This window comes from Rattus norvegicus, chromosome 5, assembly GCF_036323735.1.
Source record: "Rattus norvegicus strain BN/NHsdMcwi chromosome 5, GRCr8, whole genome shotgun sequence".
NCBI classification, from domain to species: domain Eukaryota; kingdom Metazoa; phylum Chordata; class Mammalia; order Rodentia; family Muridae; genus Rattus; species Rattus norvegicus.
In genome coordinates this window covers 141,329,329-141,347,333 of record NC_086023.1, presented here as the reverse complement: position 1 = coordinate 141,347,333, position 18,005 = coordinate 141,329,329, and the positions used below count along the sequence as shown (strand labels likewise).

Here is an 18,005-nt window from a genome sequence, read left to right as displayed (position 1 = left end):
AGAATCCCAACACCCGGCTGACTATAACGAAAGAATTATAGTGAGTCTGTGGCTAGCCTGGGCTACATAGTGAGTTAGAGGCCAGCCTGGGCTACAGTGCTAAATCCCATCTCAAAAAATTAAAATAAAATAAAAATAAAAAGGCGGGCTGGAGAGATGGCTCAGCGGTTAAGAGCACTGACTGCTCTTCCAGAGGTCCTGAGTTCAATTCCCAGCAACCACATGGTGGCTCACAACCAACTGTAATGGGCATCTGATGCCCTCTTCTGGTGTGTCTGAAGACAGCAACAGTGTACCAGTGTACTCACATACATGAAATAAATAAATAAATCTTAAAAAAAAAAAAAAACAAAAAACAAAAACAACTACTTTGCAGGCCCAAAGTTCCCTATATTCTAAAGACCACACCGGCTAAAATGAAATTAAGCTAATGAAGTCAGTCAACCCTGGGCAGCGAATTTTCATCGTGGATGAAACCAACCCCTGGGATGGCAGTGACTGGGCAACTCAGCTCTGGGAGGTGTGAGTGGGCTTCATGTGTGCTACCCTATCCCTCAGTGCTCTCTTCCTACATGGTTTCTTCTCTAAGTAGGTTTGGTCCCGACTTTGCAGCCTCCAGTCTGAAGTGATGTGAGGCTCTCACCAGGGCGGTGTTTACCTCAGCCAGACTGATGAGAACGATGAACAGGGGCGGTGGGAGGCAGTTGGCTCTCTCCAAGTATGTTCTTCGGACTGGCTCAGGAAGCATCCACTTGGAGACAATCCTGTGGACCTTTCGACCCCTGGGAAAGTCTTTACCTTCCCCATCCCCTCTCATTTTCTCCTCCTCCAGTTCTTCCTTTCCCTCTCTCTCCATATTCAGGTTCACACTCTCCATCTCCATCTCGTGAGCAGCAGCCATCGTCCTGGTCCTCCCTCCGCCTGAAACAGACATGAATGTGAATGGGGGTGGAGGAGGGTGGAGGGTGAGTCTTTGGTCAGCGGGCTGTGGTTCTTTCCTGGGCTCTTTGGAAAACTGTTTTCCTGGTCCTTCCTGTTTATAGCTAGGAGGCAGCTTAAGAGCATCAAAATGGCCCAGACCACCTAAGTTACCCCAAATCAGGTTTTCACCATATTGTTTTTAAAAGTTTAAAATGCAGGGATTTGGGGGCAGGTGAGTCTCTAAGTCTCTCTCTCTCTCTCTCTCTCTCTCTCTCTCTCTCTCTCTCTCTCTCTCTCTCTGCCCCACCCCCCCCCACCCCCGACTGTAAAGAAAGTTACTACCAAACCTGGCAACCTGAGTTTGAACTCTGGGACCCACGCTTATTGTAGAAGAACAGAACCAAATCCTACAAGTTACCCTCTGACTTCCGCACGTTCATTGTAGATCACACCCACACAAAAAAATAAAATTGATTAAAAAAAAATTAAAGCATGGAGTCTAATGCTCACAGACCTTAGAGGTGTAGTAAACTGTGTGTGTTCTTTTCTTTATAAAACCAGCAATAAGCCCTGAGGCAGTTGTGTTCTGTCCTCTAGACCCACATCGTGAAAGCAGAGAACTGACTCTTGAGAGGCGTCTTCTAACTTCTACCCAACACACAGAGAATAAAATGTTTTAAATGCAATTTACAATAGATAACTAAGCCGAGTGTGTTGGTGAGCACCAGAAACTCCATCCGTTGAGAGGCAGAGGCAAGAGGCCAAGGACACCACAGCAGTATCGTGAGGTCCAAGCCAGCCTGGGCTGCAAGAGACCTCATCTCCACAAGTAAGTAACAGAGAGATGAATAATTGAATCCATTCTTTGAAATAAAAAAATGCATATTCACGAAGACCAAAATTAAAACACAGTTTGGGAATAATGTACCTCGATTGGCAAAGGGTTTGTGCAGCACATGAAAGCCTTTGGTTTTGATCCCCAACACCATCTAAGTTAGGTGTAGTTGCTGTTCATCCCAGCACTTGGATGGTAGCCACAGGAAGAGAAGTTCAAGCTCTTTCTCTGCAACACAGCCATCTGGAGGTCACCCTAGGATACGTGAGGCCAGTCCCCAAGCAGAAGTGAAGAAGCATTGTCCCAGCCGAGTGCTGCACAGTGGCCTGTAGTTCTATCCCTCAGCAGCCTGAGGTGGGAAAGCACTTGACCAGGGGTATGGCATCAGCTAGACGCCGTCCCAACCATAGAAAGGCCAAGTTCTTTCATGTGTCAGCTGTACTGATACCTCAACCAAGTCCTACACATTGAGCCCCAAGTTACTTTTTTAAACTTTGGTAAATAACAGGAAACTTGGGCTGGTAGGGTGGCTCGGCGTCAGGCCTGAACTACGATTTTCTCTCTTACGTGAATGTATATATTGCACTGTGTAGGTACCTCACACTTGGGGTACCCAGGCATCTGCTAACAGAAAGGTTGTTTCCGTTATGCACCTGTTGCGAGTAAGCTGCTAGGAACAGCTCTGTACGAGGTCTTGAATGCCTGTCTAGCTCTTTAGTGCATATAACCTATGTGCTGAGGGGAGGTAATTCTAGGCTTGACTTAATAGGTGGCCCTCAGAATCCCTTCTGAAGAAGAGATAATGAGAGAAGATTGGGGGGACGATTTTGACTAATGTTTAAAAGACAACTGGACAATGTCTGGCGCACAGCAGGCATTCTATAAGCATTCATTATTACTGGCAATGGGTGGATGTGTGGGTGGATGGATGGACGGATGGATGGATGGACGGACGGATGGATGGACGGACGGATGGACAAATGCATGGAAAGGCTGAACCCAGGGCCTATTTTCACAAGCATCTTATTGGGAATCAGATCGAATCTAACTTATTTCCAGACGGAGTCCTTTTAAGCACGACTCCATGTTACAATGGACTGGTTCCACTTGGTGAATTCGGCAAGAAAGCAAAGGTTTTCACCTTTCTTTTCTGAAAGTAAAGTCTCTTTCCCACCCCAGTCCCTTCTGCCTTCACACTCACAGATGCCCCAGACTCAGACACTAAATCCATCCACATAGTATTCTATCGTTTTTTCTTTAAAAAATTGATATTTTTTTCTCTAATTCTTTTTTTTTTTTTTTTTTTGGTTCTTTTTTTTCGGAGCTGGGGACCGAACCCAGGGCCTTGCGCTTCCTAGGTAAGCGCTCTACCACTGAGCTAAATCCCCAGCCCCTCTCTAATTCTTTCAACTTGGAGAACAGTGGGATGGGGATTGGAAAAGTACTGAGATGGGGGTTGGGGGGCAGTCATGCTAGGTAGTCCAGGCTAGACTGAAATCATTGTATAACCCAGGCTAGCCTTTAATTCATATTCCTTCTGACCCTCTGCCTCAAAACTAACAAAGCGGCAGTGAGGACTTAAGGACTGCAGCTTTTAACCATAAATACTAATGCATTTAAATAAGCTTGGGTTAGGAAGTCAAGTGCTTAAGTACATAAGCATGTTATGGGGTGGATCCCCTGCAACACAAACAAATAAGTTTAATTAAGACTTATTTTGCTTCTAGGAAGCAGCCCCATTATAAATTTAATTACCACAGATGATCATTGTATGAGGGAATAAAATTCCACATTGTCGACAATGTAACTTTACATTTATAAAAGGCACTAGAAAAATAAGGATGATTAGATTCTCTGCAATCTTGACACAAGCTAGAGTATCTGGGGAGAGGAAATTAAATTGAGAAGATGCCTTCATAAGATTAGCCTATGGGCAAGTCTTCTTGATTGATGATTGACGTGGGTAGGCCCCGCCCACTGGGGGGTGTTGCCACTCCTGGGAAGTATAGAAAAGCCAGTTGAATAAACTTGGAGGAAAAAGCTAGTAAGTAGCTTTCCTTCCTGCTCTATGCTCCAGTCCTGCCTGAGTTCTTGTGCTGACTTCCGTTTGTGAAGGACTGTAAGCTGTAAATTGAAGGAAACCCTTTCCTCCCCCGTTTGCTTTTGGTCATGGAGTTTTTTTTTTTTTTTTTTTTTTTTTTTTTTGGTCATGGAGTTTTATCACAGAAATAGAAACCTAAGATATGTTCTTAGGTTTTCTCTTCCTTCAGATCTCCAGAGTTTTCAGTCTCACAGTGTTTGCTATGTAAATGCCTGTACGCACGCCCCGGGATGAAAAGATACCAAGCCCACACGGAGGAGCCAAGGCTATGCACGCATGTCCACCATCTTCCCTGGCACTGCTTTGAGGACCTCTGATACAGAATCCTAGCTACTTACGGCTGGAACAACAGACCAGCCATCAGAAGCCATTTGTTTTCGCCTCTCTTCAGAGGCTATCCTGCTTGGACCTCCCTACCTGTCTGCCTCTCCCTGACTCATCATATCCATCACCTGAACCTAAGACACTCGCAGGTGTCCTTTCCAAATCTCAACCACTCTGCAAATCCTCTTACGCCTTTTGATCTCTCCCACGCCTGAATTCCTCAGTGCAGTCAAGTACATTGGCAACTGTGAAGAAGACTGATGACCCCATACGGAGGAGGCTATATGGAAATGAGGCTAGTGTGTGAGGCACAAACTTACGAAGCCTTTGGAAGGCAGTCAGGAGGCTCTCAAGATGTTAAACCAGCCGCTGAAATGGTTTGGTGGATAAAGGAGTTTGCCACACAAGCCTGGCAACCTGAGTCCAACCCCTAGAGCACACACAAAGGAGAGAGGACAGAACTGACTGCAGAGTTGTCCTCTGACCTCCACCTGCACATCATGGCACATACACAATGGTGACATAAGGTTTAAATATAAAAGATACTTCTAGAATTCTACCCAGCAAAGACATTTGAGTGAGTCCACAAAACTCTGCTCCAAGGATGTAAAATGCAGAACTATTTACAAAAATTAAAAGGCATAAGCAACCCAAATATGGGGTTGCTGCCTTTTTTTTTCTTTAAGAATTAGTATGAGTATCTACCTGCATAGATCTATGTGCACCATAGACATGCCTGGTGCCCACAGAGGCCAGGAAAAGGCATTGGGTCCCCTGGGACTGGGTTGCGGATGGTTCTGAGCCACTGTGTGGGTACTAGGGAGTAAAGCTGGGTCCTCTGCAAGAGCAGCAGCCAGTGCCCTTAACCACTGAGCCATCTCTCCAGTCCTGGATGCTGCATTTTATGACAGTTCTAATTTTCAGTTGTTTTTGTTGTTGGTCATTGTTGTTGTTTTTGTTTTTTGACAGTCTTGCTATGTAGGCTAGGCTGTCCTTGAACTCACGAGATCTGCCTTCTCTGCCTCCCAAGGGCTGGGATTAAAGGTTTGTCCTACCACGCCAGGCTTTAGGTTATGTTTGTTTTACAGCATACATCATATCCATTTTTCCGTATGTAGGGCCTCAGAAAGCAAGTCTAGTCTAAAGTGATTCATTTTGCCCTTGCCTGGGTACAGGTTGTGTATAAATTCCATGGGGTCTGGACACCTTGTAGAAGCACAATTATAATTAATTAATTAACTTTGGTTTTATGGCACAATGTATCCTATAGCCCAGGGTCCCCTGCTGCCATTAATTTGATATATAGCCAAGGCTAGTCTTGAACTCCCGATCCTCTTGCCTCTGCCTCCCAGATGCAGAGATTACAGGCACATGCCACCACAGCTGGCTGGAAGCCCCTTTTAGTGAAGCAACATTTTCAGAGGCCTAACAAAACCTGCTTGGCCCTCAAGGCAAAGCAGGTGGCAATGATCTCAGCATGTGGTAGTCTCTCTGAGATACAAAAGCACCCACAGTTATCCAATTGTCTGTTCACTCCATGACTGTGTAGCTCAAGTGGATATTTACTGCTCTGACTGTTGCATTAGTCATTAAGCAAAGATAACGAGGGTTCCTGGCGTTTCCTTTCATGTTGGCATGATTCACCTCCTAAAGTGCTGCCAGTCTCTGCTGCCTAGTCCTTGTTGAAATGCACACACACACACACACACACACACACACACACACACACTCGCACACACACCATCACACACATACACACACAAACACACACACATACACACACAAACACACAAACACACACACCATCACACACACACAAACACACAAACACACACCATCACACACACACCATCACACACACAAACACACACACACCATCACACACACACACCATCACACACACACACCATCACACACACACACCATCACACACATACACCATCACACACACACAAACACACACACCATCACACACACACAAACACACACACCATCACACACACACACCATCACACACACACAAACACACAAACACAAACACACACACACCATCATACACACACCATCACACACACACAAACACACACACACAAAAACACACACACAAACACACACACACCATCACACAAACACACACACACCATCACACACACACAAACACACACACACACCATCACACACACACAAACACACACACAAACACACACACACAAACACACACAGACACACACACACCATCACACACAGACACACACACACAAACACACACACACACTCAGAGAGAGAGAGAGAGAGAGAGAGAGAGAGAGAGAGAGAGAGAGAGACAGTGAGAGAGATGGGATGATGGGATGGCACTGCTGTGAAATGTTCTCACCCTGCCCATGGGAACAACTGGGTGGGCAGTTAGGAGGCCTCCGGCCTTTGGTTTACAATGAGCTGTTCTCCAGGGAAACTTCCTCCTCAACCTTCTAAATAGGCACACACCAACAATCCCAGCTAGCAACATCCTCTAACAAAAATAAAAACACAGGTGCTAACAGATGCCTGTCATCCCAGTTCTCTGGAGACTGACAAGGAGGATTGAAAGCTCCCACCAGCCTGATCTACATAGCAAGACTATCTCAAAAGCAAAGAGCCAGCAAGGTGGCTCCTCCAGTAAACACACTTTCAGGGCAAGCCTAACAATAGGGACTTGATTCCTAGAACCCCTCCCTTAAAGTGTGTGTGGCGGGAATGAGCCAGATGTGGTGGCCCAGGCACTTAGGAGGCTGAGGCAGAAGGGCTACAACTTCAGTGTCTGAGATCTGTGCTAGTAGAACTGTCTCAAAGGTAAAACATTGTTTTAAAAAAAATTAAGGGGGGCTGGGGATTTAGCTCAGTGGTAGAGCGCTTACCTAGGAAGCGCAAGGCCCTGGGCTCAGTCCCCAGCTCCGAAAAAAAAAAGAACCAAAAAATAAAAAAAATAAAAAAAAATTAAAATATGGAAAGCACTTTCTTCCTTTGGGACTTCACCTGGAAAGGGGAGGACTCTGCTTGTTTACCCAAAGTAGCTGCCTTAAAGATAATAACCAAATAAGGGCTGGTAGACAGCTCAGTGTTTGAGAGCCCTGGCTGCTCTTCCAAAGGACTTAGGTTTGATTCCGAGCATCCATAAGGAGGCTCACAGCATCTATAGCTCCAGTCTGGCACTTTCTTGGGTCCTCTGAAGGCAGCACCATACACATGATATATATGTGCAGGCAGAACACCCAGACACATAGAACAAAACAATAAAAGAAAAAAGAAGAACAACAACAAACCAGTAGGATTCCTCAGATGAATTACTCTTACTGCCAAGTCTGAAGAACTGTTTAATCCTTGGGACCCAGTGGGTGGAGGGAGAGAACCAACTCTGTAAATTGTCTTCTGACCTCCACACATGCACTCGCCTGTGTGTCAGGCAGGAGTTCAAAATCAACCTGTCCCAAACAAATAAATACAAAAAGGAAACAAAACTTTACTAAGAGATACATAGAGACATATCTAACTAACCAAGTGTTTCTTTTCGTCCTTAGGACCTCAGTGCTATTAGCACTGTCAAGTATTATTACTCCTGACTATTAATGCTGCTGAGTATTGGTACTGCTGAGCATTAGCACTGCTGAGCATTAGCACAACTGAGCATTAGTGCTGCTGAGCATTAGTGCTGCTGAGCATTAGTGCTGCAGAGCATTAGCACTGCTGAGCATTAGCACAACTGAGCATTAGTGCTGCTGAGCATTAGTGCTGCAGAGCATTAGCACTGCTGAGCATTAGCACAACTGAGCATTAGTGCTGCTGAGCATTAGTGCTGCTGAGCATTAGTGCTGCTGAGCATTAGTGCTGCTGAGCATTAGCACTATTGAGCATTAGCACTGCTGAGCATTAGCACTGCTGAGCATTAGTGCTGCTGAGCATTAGCACTATTGAGCATTAGCACTGCTGAGCATTAGTACAACTGAGCATTAGTGCTGCTGAGCATTAGCACTGCTGAGCATTAGTACAACTGAGCATTAGTACTGCTGAGCATTAGTACTTCTGAGCATTAGTACAGCTGAGCATTAGCACTGCAGAGCATTAGCACTATTGAGCATTAGCACTGCTGAGCATTAGTACAACTGAGCATTAGTACTGCTGAGCATTAGCACTGCTGAGCATTAGCACTGCTGAGCATTAGCACTGCTGAGCATTAGCACTGCTGAGCATTAGTACTGCTGAATATTGTTAAACCTGAATATTAATTCTTCTCAGACAATTTATTTCAGAAATAACTTTGTACCTTTGCTTTTAGACTTATATAGGGGCTGAAATGGAGTCACTTAAAACTTTCTGGTTGTAATTTGACCTGTGACTTCAGGAGATATTATGTAACATGTGGTGAACTGAGGCAGCTGAAAGGTGGCTGGGGAAGAAAATCCCTTGGTGACATCCAGGGTCTCTTATGAAACTCCCTCCTTCCCTTTTCTTTCTTTCGTCCCAGGACTTCACATAGGTGAGTGCTCTCTCACTGAGCTATGTCTCCAGCTATTTTTTGCTTTTTGTTGTTTTGGTCTTTGAGATGGTCTCTCTGTGTGACTCTGGCTGTTCTGGAACTCCCTATGTAGACCAGGCTGGCCTCAAACTCTCAAGAGATTTACTAGCCTCTGCGTCCCTAAAAGCTGGGATTAAAGGCATGCACCATGGCACCTGACCCTACTGATTTGCATTTTTAAAAATTGCCCTGAATTTTTTTTACTTAATGTGCGTCCGTGTTTGTGTCTCTGTGTGTGTACCCATCTGTGTGTGTGGATGTGGACATGCTACAGTGTGCATGTGGAGGCTGGGGGACGACCGTGAATGTCGATTCTCTTTTTCCGTCTTGGTTTTTGAGGCAATGTCTCTTGTTTACCGCTGTGCAGCAAACTCCAGCTTCCAGAGGACTCTGCTGGGATCACAGACACCTACCAGCCCATCTGGCTTTTCTTGGATTCCAAGGATCTGAACTCAGCTGGTGAGGCTGTTATGGCGAACCATCTCCCTAGCTCTCCATCTCCCTGGATTTGGCTAGGCTGGCTGGCTATGATCGTCAGAGATTAACCTACCCCTCTTCCCAGTACTGGGATGACACACTGTCTCCACTGCACCTGGCTTTTTAATGTGTACAGCAAGCCCTTTACTGACTGTGCCATCTCCCTAGCCCCTCATCTCTCTCTTGAAGACTAATTCCTATGGTGGGTGGCACTTAAAACTTCCAAAGCTCTTCCTGTACCTAAGAGACACACAGAGTGGACCTACGAATATCAGACATTCAAAGCATCACTGAATTTGATATTCTACCCCACTCCATCCAAAACTTTTATTTGAGGCTGAAGAAAACCCACCACCACCAACAACAACAATAAGAATAAACAAAAACCGGGCTGGAGAGATGGCTCAGCGGTTAAGAGCACCCGACTGCTCTTCCAGAGGTCCTGAGTTCAATTCCCAGCAACCACATGGTGGCTCACAACCATCTGTAAAGAGATCCGATGCCCTCTTCAGCTACAGTGTACTTATATATAATAAATGAATAAATAAATCTTTAAAAAAAAAAAGAATAAACAAAAACCAAAACCAAACCTCACTTTCTCAGGCCTCCTTAACTTTCTTCTTTTCTATCACCAGCCTTGCTGGTCCTAAACCCCCTAAGTAGGCAGAGATGGCCTTGAATATCTGCTCCTCCATCTCCACTTCCCAGGTGCCGCAATTAAAGATGGGCAGTGCCACCATCCCAGTTTATGATGCTGGGGATCAAACTCTGGGACTCTTGTTACTTAGGCATGCCACCAGCTGAGATGTGTCCCCAGCCACTGGGAGTCTTTTCTGCTCCCCAAACAAGAAGCAAAGGCTATCACTACTGAAATCACAGAAAATACATAATAAATAAAAGTTTATCCAGGAAAACTAGTCTTTCAACTCATGTTCATTCACACAGGCTCAGGCTACAGGCGACTGTCAATAAAATACCAAACTGTATGTGTTTAGTCTTTCGAAGTCAAGGACTTCCAGTAAAGTCCTTTGATAACACTGGGCAATTGTCCACTTTCTTGGGGAATTCCAAATCTCTCTGTTTTATATATCTTTTTTTTCTTTTCTTTTTCGGAGCTGGGGACCGAACCCAGGACCTTGCACTTGCTAGGCAAGCGCTCTACCACTGAGCTAAATCCCCAACCCCTATATATCTTATTATTTTTATTTTTATGTGCATTTGGGCAGCATGCATGTCTTTGTAACATTGGGTCCCCTGGAAATGGAGTTATAAACAAGTGTGAGCCACCATGTGGTTGCTGGGATTTGAACTCAGGACCTCTGGAAGAGCAGTCAGTGCTCTTAACCACTGAGCCACCTCTCTAGTCCCCCTAAATCTCTTCTTAGTGGGCAGCAAGGACCACCTCCTATTATAGAAACCAAGCATGCCTGATTCCTCCATTTCCCCTGCCCTAGGTGGCTAGGGTTGAAGTGTGACCTAAATTTGTGCATTTGCTTAGATTTATAATAACAAAAACAAAACAAAACAATATCTTACTATTTAACCCTGACTGGCCTGACACTTGCTATAGAGACCAAGCTGGCTTTGATCTCACAGAGATCTGCCTGCCTCTGTTCTACAAGTATTGAGATTTAAGTCAGGCACCACCATGCCTGGGATAGGGGGAGTCTTGAGGAATGATAGTCTAGCCCCGCTTCCTGTCCATTCTCCATTTCTGACTGAGGAATTGACCAGATGCCTCAAGATCCTGAGGCCATGTCTTTCCAACCATGAAAAGTGGTATCCTTCCTGAAACTGTAAGCCAAAATAAGTCCCACCCCTTAAAAATGTAAACAGAAAGGAAGGGTGTAAGAAAAAAGGAGAAATTAAGACGAATAGGTAATAGGACTGAATCCACACATCACCTAGTCCTTTTTTTTAAAAAAAAGATTTATTTATTACTTTATGTATATAATAAATACACTGTAGCTGTCTTCAGACACACCAGAAGAGGGCATCAGATCTCATTACAGATGGTTGTGAGCCACCATGTGGTTGCTGGGAATTGAACTCAGGACCTCTGGAAGAGCAGTCAGTGCGCTTAACCACTGAGCCATCTCTCCAGCCCTCACTTATTAACATTTCCTAGTCTTATGTTAATGTTAATATCTTCTATGCTATATCTATGCTAATATCTTCTGCACACATGCAGACCATCACTGTTCTGCCATCATGAAGTTGTCAGCCTAGATCTGTAGAGCCATCAGGCTGTGATGGCTGACAGGGGGCCAAGACAGCAATATTCCCAGCATCCATGTTTAGCTCCAGTGGACATTGGTTTCATCAGTTATGAGCATTCTTTCTTGTTTGTTTGGAGACTGTGTATGAGAGTGTGTGTAAGTGTGTGTGTGAGAGAGAGAGAGAGGGGAGGGTGGGGCGAATGCATATGTGTGTACATGTAGAGGCTAGAATCAACATATGGTGTCTTTTATGGCTATTGTTGTTGTTGTTGTGTTGTTGTTATTTAGAGTCTCAGCAAGACTGGTTGACCAGTAAGCTCCAGGGACCCCCATCTCTGGCTCCCCAACCCTGGGATCACAGGTACATACTCAGCTTTTCACGTGGATTCTAGGGACCTGAACTCAACTCTTCATGATTGTTCCACAACTACTTTGCCATCCCCCTGGCTGTTTTCTTGTTTTGTTTTGTGTTTTTGAATGGGAACCTCACTCTGTTGCTGAGGCTGACCTTGAACTCACAGTGACCTAACTCAGCCTCTGAAAGCTGGGAGTATAGGTGTGAGCCACCTTGCCCAGCTTGAAAGCATCCTAGAAAAGTAGGGCACTGCCACCCCATCTCCTGGATAAGGAAACTCAGGCTCCCACAGTCAAGGTCCAGCCCAGTAAGGCTGGGAGGGAACCTGGGACTTCTGACTCCAAACTTCCTGGATATGTCCCTTCCTCCATATTTTCTTTCTTTCTCTCTCTCTTTTTTTTTTTTTTTTCTTCTTCTTTTTTTCGGAGCTGGGGACCGAACTCAGGGCCTTGCACTTGCTAGGCAAGCGCTCTACCACTGAGCTAAATCCCCAACCCCTCTTTCTCTTTTTTTAAAATTTATTTTATATGTGCAGGTGTTTTGCCTGCCTCCATGTCTGTGTACCTGTGCATACCTGATGCCTGTGGCAGACAGAAGAGGGTGTTCGATCCCCTGGAAGTGGAGTTACAGATGGTTGTGAGTCACCATGTGAGTTCTAGGAATTGAATCCAGATTCTTCAGAAAAGCAGCCAGTGCTCTTAGCCTCTAAGCCACCTCTCCAGCCCCTTCCTTGGCATTTTCTAGAACACACGTTATGGAAGTGCACATCTTCATTTTGATTATGTACACACACACACACACACACACACACACACACACACACACACACACCTCACCTTATCTCCTCCCTCTGGCTGCCCACACAGACCCAGCCCAAACTCAGGGAATTCTAAATTCTAAATGGAAGTGTATCTTCAGGTCACCATGCAAGCCAGGCTAGGGCTGGAAATTCCCATCACTGACCTGGCTACCACAAGGACAGCAAGTGGACACAAGTGCCCACACAAGAACAGGATTCACCTCTCTCTCTCTCTCTCTCTCTCTCTCTCTCTCTCTCTCTCTCTCTCTCTCTCTCTCTCTCTCTCGGGACTGGAAAGACTAAGTCAGGCTCACTGTCTCTTCTTTACCTAGTTCAGGAGGATGCTGGGAGAACACCCTGTGGACATCTCTTCGTTAATGGAAGACACTTTGGCCATCCGCTTATGTTGTTTCCTAACTGCAGGGAACAAGTGGGTTTTAAACAGCTGAATTGTTTTGTTTTGTTTTGTTTTGTTTTTTCACGAAGCTGGATCCACCCTTTCACCAGTACCAGGCGAGTCCCTCCCCGGGGCTGAACACAGCCTTCATGTGGCCAGAGAGGCAAGCAGTCTGTACTGGGTGCACCCACTTGCTGCCCAGCTGGGCCTAGTGGGAGGTTTTTTGGTGGCATTGCTAGGCAACCCAGGTAATTGGTGAGGCCAGGGATTGGGCTTCTGAGCCACAGAGATTAACAGTCTCCTTCATCACACTGTAAACCATCATTATGCCTTGGTCCAGAGCCTGCAGGGATCTCTCTGTGGCCATGGCCTGAAAGGACGCTTTTTTAGCTACTGAAATTAAGAACTGGTTTTTCAGTATTATAGGTTTGTGGCTGTGGCTTTTTTCTTCTTGCTCCCTGTATGAGCACACAACTTGAAATAAATAGACAAAGGATTTTGAAGGACAAAAATGCCTTCACAAGTCCCGTCTCTAAAAGTTTCTGTTCTGGAGGCGAAGCCCACTGGCCCTCCCTAGAGAGGGCAACTAAGGTAAGGAGCCTTGCTTCCCCAGGCCTCTCCGTGGCTCACTGTGCACTCAAAGCTCCTTCCATGAACTCCACCACCCTGGCTGTGGTTCAGGGCTAGGAATCAGAGCTTGGGTGGTATGCACAATAGTATGTTTGTGTTACTTCCACTGAAAGACTATCATGATTCCTCCAGTCTTCAGAGTCCCTCCTACTCTGCTATTTGGGGAGATGCTCCCATTCACCCTGTGCTGAAGATATTGTATCCACTTACAGGTAAAGCGAAGGAAACACCAAAGCTTGCATTCCTGGTGACTGCGAAGTCGGTTCCCTGGGGCCCTAAGCTCCTCCAAGAGCTACTTAACACATCATGTAGGTGCACACACCTAGGTAAATTAGTAGTAGTGATTATAGCATATACGGCTGAGCTGCACGTGGGGTGGGTGATACACAGTGATCCCAGCACCTGCGAGGCACAGGTAGGCGAGTCAATGGATGTTCAAAGCCAGCCAAACATACGTAGTACATTCCAGGTCAGCCAGGACTGCCTAGGGACCATGTCTCAGAAAAAGGGTGAGGGGAGGGAGAGGCTACAGCAGTTAAGAGGACTGGCTTCCCTTACAGAAGATAGGGCTTGGTTCTGAACACCACTTGGTGTTCATAACTGTCTATAACTCCAGTTTCAATGGATATGATCTTTCTTCTAACCTCCATAGACTCCCGTACACATGTGGTATATGTACAAATATAAACTCAGGCACATATACACACAAAATTAAAACAAACAATTGTTTGATTAATCTTATGTGTATGAGTGTTTTCCCTGCCAGGTGCTCACAGAGATATGATGAGGGCATAAGATCTTCTAAAGTTATGGATGGCTACAAGCCACCATGTGAGTGCTGGGAAACAAACCTGGGTCCCCTAAGAGCAACAAGTACCCTTAACCGCTGAGCTCCTAATGAATATTTCTTAAAAGTACCCACCGTTACAGAGGACACAGGACTCCATCCTGGACCTTGTATTATCTTTAACACATCATCATCCACACTGATCATGACTGAGCTTTCAAAGCTGCCACATGTACACTGAGAAAGGCACTCCCGAATTTTTTCCAAAAGTAGATAACATTATTTAAGTGATTTGACCGAGCTAGCATTCCAGCGCACAGGACTAAAGAAACTCTGACATCATGTCAGTATTTAAGAAGGAAATCTGTAGTCGGGTGGTGGCACAATGCCTTTGATCCCAGCACTTGGGAGGCATCTCTGAGTTCAAGGCCAGCCTGGTCTATAGAGCAAGTTCCAAGAACCACACAGAGAAACCCTGTCTTGAAAAGAGATAGGAAGAAAGAAAGAAAGGAAGAAAGAAAGAAAGAAAGGAAGGAAGGAAGGAAGGAAGGAAGGAAGGAAGGGAGAGAGAAAGGAGGGCGGGAGGGAGGGTGGGAGAGAGGGTGGGAGAGAAAGAAAGAAAGAAAGGAGGGAGGGAGGGAGGGTGGGAGAGAGAGAGAAAGAAAGAAGGAAAGAAAGAAAGAAAGAAAGAAAGAAAGAAAGAAAGAAAGAAAATCAATATGTGTTCTTCCCAACTATTTTCACTTCTGTGTATATATGTGTATCATAGTACATGCTGGTACACACATGGATCATGCATGTGTTTGTGTGGGGAGACCAAAGGTCTATTCCCAGGAGTTGTTCACCTTGGATTCTGTGTGTGTGTGTGTGTGTGTGTGTGTGTGTGTGTGTGTTAGTGTGTGTGTGTGTGTGTGTGTGTGTGTTAGGATCTCTCACTGGGACCTGGGATGCTTGATGGTAGATTAGGCTGGCTGGCTAACTAGCCCCAGAGAGATTTCCTGTCTGCCTCTTCAGGGCTAGAATTTCTCTCCAGCCTCCCCCCTCCCCCGTTTTTTAAAACAGGATCTCATGTAGACCATGCTCCCCTCTGTGTAGCCAAGGATGATCTTAAACTCTGGTCCTTCTACCTCCACTTCCCAAATGCTGGGATTGCAGGCATGCACCACCATTCCCTACCGAGATGCCTTTCGTGGATTTATTTATTTTTGTTGTATTTTTTTGAGACTGGGTCTTTCTGTATAGTCCTGGCTGGCCTAGAAATCACACTGGAGTCTAGACTGGCTGCAAACTCACAGAGGTCCTTCTGCTTTCGCCCCTGGAGTGCTGAGATTAAAACTGGCGACAACCACACCAAGCTTCTTTTTTTCTAAAATTTATTTTTCTTTTTCTTTTTTTTTTTTTTTTTTTTTTTTTTTTTTTTTTTTTTTTTGAGCTGGGGACCGAACCCAGGGCCTTGCGCTTCCTAGGCAAGTGCTCTACCACTGAGCTAAATCCCCAACCCCCTTATTTTTATTTTTATTTTGTTTTTATGTGCATTGGTGTTTTGACTGCATGTATGTCTGTGTGAGGGTGTCAGATCTTGAGGATAGAGACAGTTGTAAGCTCTCATGTGGGTGCTGGGAATCAAACCTGGGTCCTCTGGAAGAGCACTCGGTGCTCTTAACCTCTGAGCCATCTCTCCAGCCCCTAAGGATTTGTTTTTATTTTTAACAGTTAGGGGTAGACATGGGTACATGAGTGCAATGTCTCAGGGATTTCCTACAGCTAGAATTGCCAGAGGTTGTGAGCCTCCCAATGCAGGTTCTGAGAACTGAATATGTGTGCTCTTAACCGATGAGCCCCTGGCCATAAGACTTTTAAATGGGCATCCAAGACAGACAGACAGGAAGGAAGGAAGGAAGGAAGGAAGGGAGGGAGGGAGGGAGGGAGGGAGGGAGGGAGGGAGGGAGGGAGGCTAACAGAGTCCAGACCTTAGCACAACTGACTCCATGATAGAAGTGCCATTCAGGCCATGAAACTCAGCATGAAGACATCACCACCTGCCAAATGAAAACAAAGGCCTAATCCATCCACATCCATAATTAATGAAAAGTCCCTAAATGTACTAACCTTGCTTTCTGGTTTCTGTAGTTCTGCTTCTGGCTAGCCGTTCTTGTTAACTGAAGTTCGTCAGTCCAGAATGTGATTTTTATGCCTGAAAGCTCACCCTGAGAAAGGCTCAGGGCTACACCGGGATCCTGATGCCAAATGTAGCCACTGACCGGCTAATAAAGACTTTCTATTGGCTTAAACCCATGTCCAAGCAGTCTTCTCTGGTGAACACCCCCAAAACAAAACCAGGCAGGGGCAGAGAAACAGAGACACAGAGAGAAGTGGAGATAGAAGCGGCTTCTGCCTTAGAAGTTTGTTTTCAGGCTTGGGAAAGCAGCTCAAATGGTTAAGTGTTCACTGAGCTGGATTCCAAGTGGGCATGGCAATGCACACCTCTAATCCTAACACGAGAGAGAGAGAGAGAGAGAGAGAGACAGAGAGAGAGACAGAGAGAGAGACAGAGAGAGAGAGAGACAGAGAGAGAGACAGAGAGAGAGACAGAGAGAGAGACAGAGACAGAGAGACAGGGAGGGAGGAGAGAGAGAGACAGAGAGACAGAGACAGAGAGAGACAGAGACAGAGAGACAGGGAGGGAGGAGAGAGAGAGACAGAGAGACAGAGACAGAGAGAGACAGAGACAGAGAGACAGGGAGGGAGGAGAGAGAGACACAGAGAGAGAGACAGAGAGAGAGAGACAAAGAGAGAGAGACAGAGAGAGACAAAGAGAGAGAGAGAGACAGAGAGAGAGACAGAGACACACAGAGAGACAGAGAGACAGAGACGGAGACAGAGAGACAGGGAGGGAGGAGAGAGAGAGGGGAGAGAGAGACCAAGAGACAGATACAAACAGAGGCACAAGAGAATCAAAGACAGAAAGACAAAGAGACAGAAAAACAGAAAAGAGAGAGAGGGAGAGAGGGGAAGGAAAGGGAGAAACAGAAGGAATAGTGATAGAGGGAAGGGGAGCTTGAGGAATGAAAGAAAGAGGAGAAGGGAGAGAAGGGGAGAGAGGCAGAGGTGGGAAGATGAGAAGGGGGGAAGAGGAAGAGAGATTAAGAGCCAGCATATGTTTTTAACCACCACTCCTGGGTATTCTTACATATCCTGCCATTCTCTGGTGACCACCAAAGCTCACGTTCTGAGTGTGTGTTTTGGCAAACAGTCCCTAGATGCCTGGTATGTGTTAGACACTAGAAAGACACAGAAGAAGAAAAAGAAAGAAAGCAAAACAACGGAACAACAACAGTCTGCTCCTTTCCTATTCAGAGAGAGATACAAAGTCCTAAGAATCGCTGCACCACCGTATCCAGTGATTTAGATGAAAAGTGGGTCAGCCCGGGCGCAGTGGGGCAGCTATTCAGTTTCCAGAGCCTATTGTGGGACACTGAAGATGAGCACACTAGTTACCATCCCTTCCACTAGGAAATGGAACTGGTTTTCTCTCTTCTTAAGTCACAGGGCCAACCCTGTGCCTGGCTTTAACCAATACCACATGACAGAAGGAGTGCTGGGGACTGTGA

The 18,005-nt window shown here is 45.7% G+C and overlaps 1 protein-coding gene and 1 long non-coding RNA gene across 3 annotated transcripts in view; one reads left to right on the top strand and one right to left on the bottom strand.

Annotated features, from left to right (window-relative positions):
- Rhbdl2 (rhomboid like 2) overlaps window positions 1–18,005 on the bottom strand; it is a 54,457-nt gene that overhangs the window by 29,369 nt on the left and 7,083 nt on the right. For both annotated transcript variants that reach the window (XM_063287435.1, NM_001106684.2), the window contains exon 2: window positions 659–921. In XM_063287435.1, the coding sequence (XP_063143505.1) occupies window positions 659–901 (243 nt within the window). In that variant the 5' untranslated portion in view covers window positions 902–921. The remainder of the gene's footprint in view (window positions 1–658; window positions 922–18,005) is intronic.
- LOC134479030 (uncharacterized) lies at window positions 682–9,790 on the top strand. The gene is made up of 2 exons (XR_010051975.1): window positions 682–1,750; window positions 9,098–9,790. It is a non-coding gene; the product is annotated as an uncharacterized LOC134479030 (long non-coding RNA).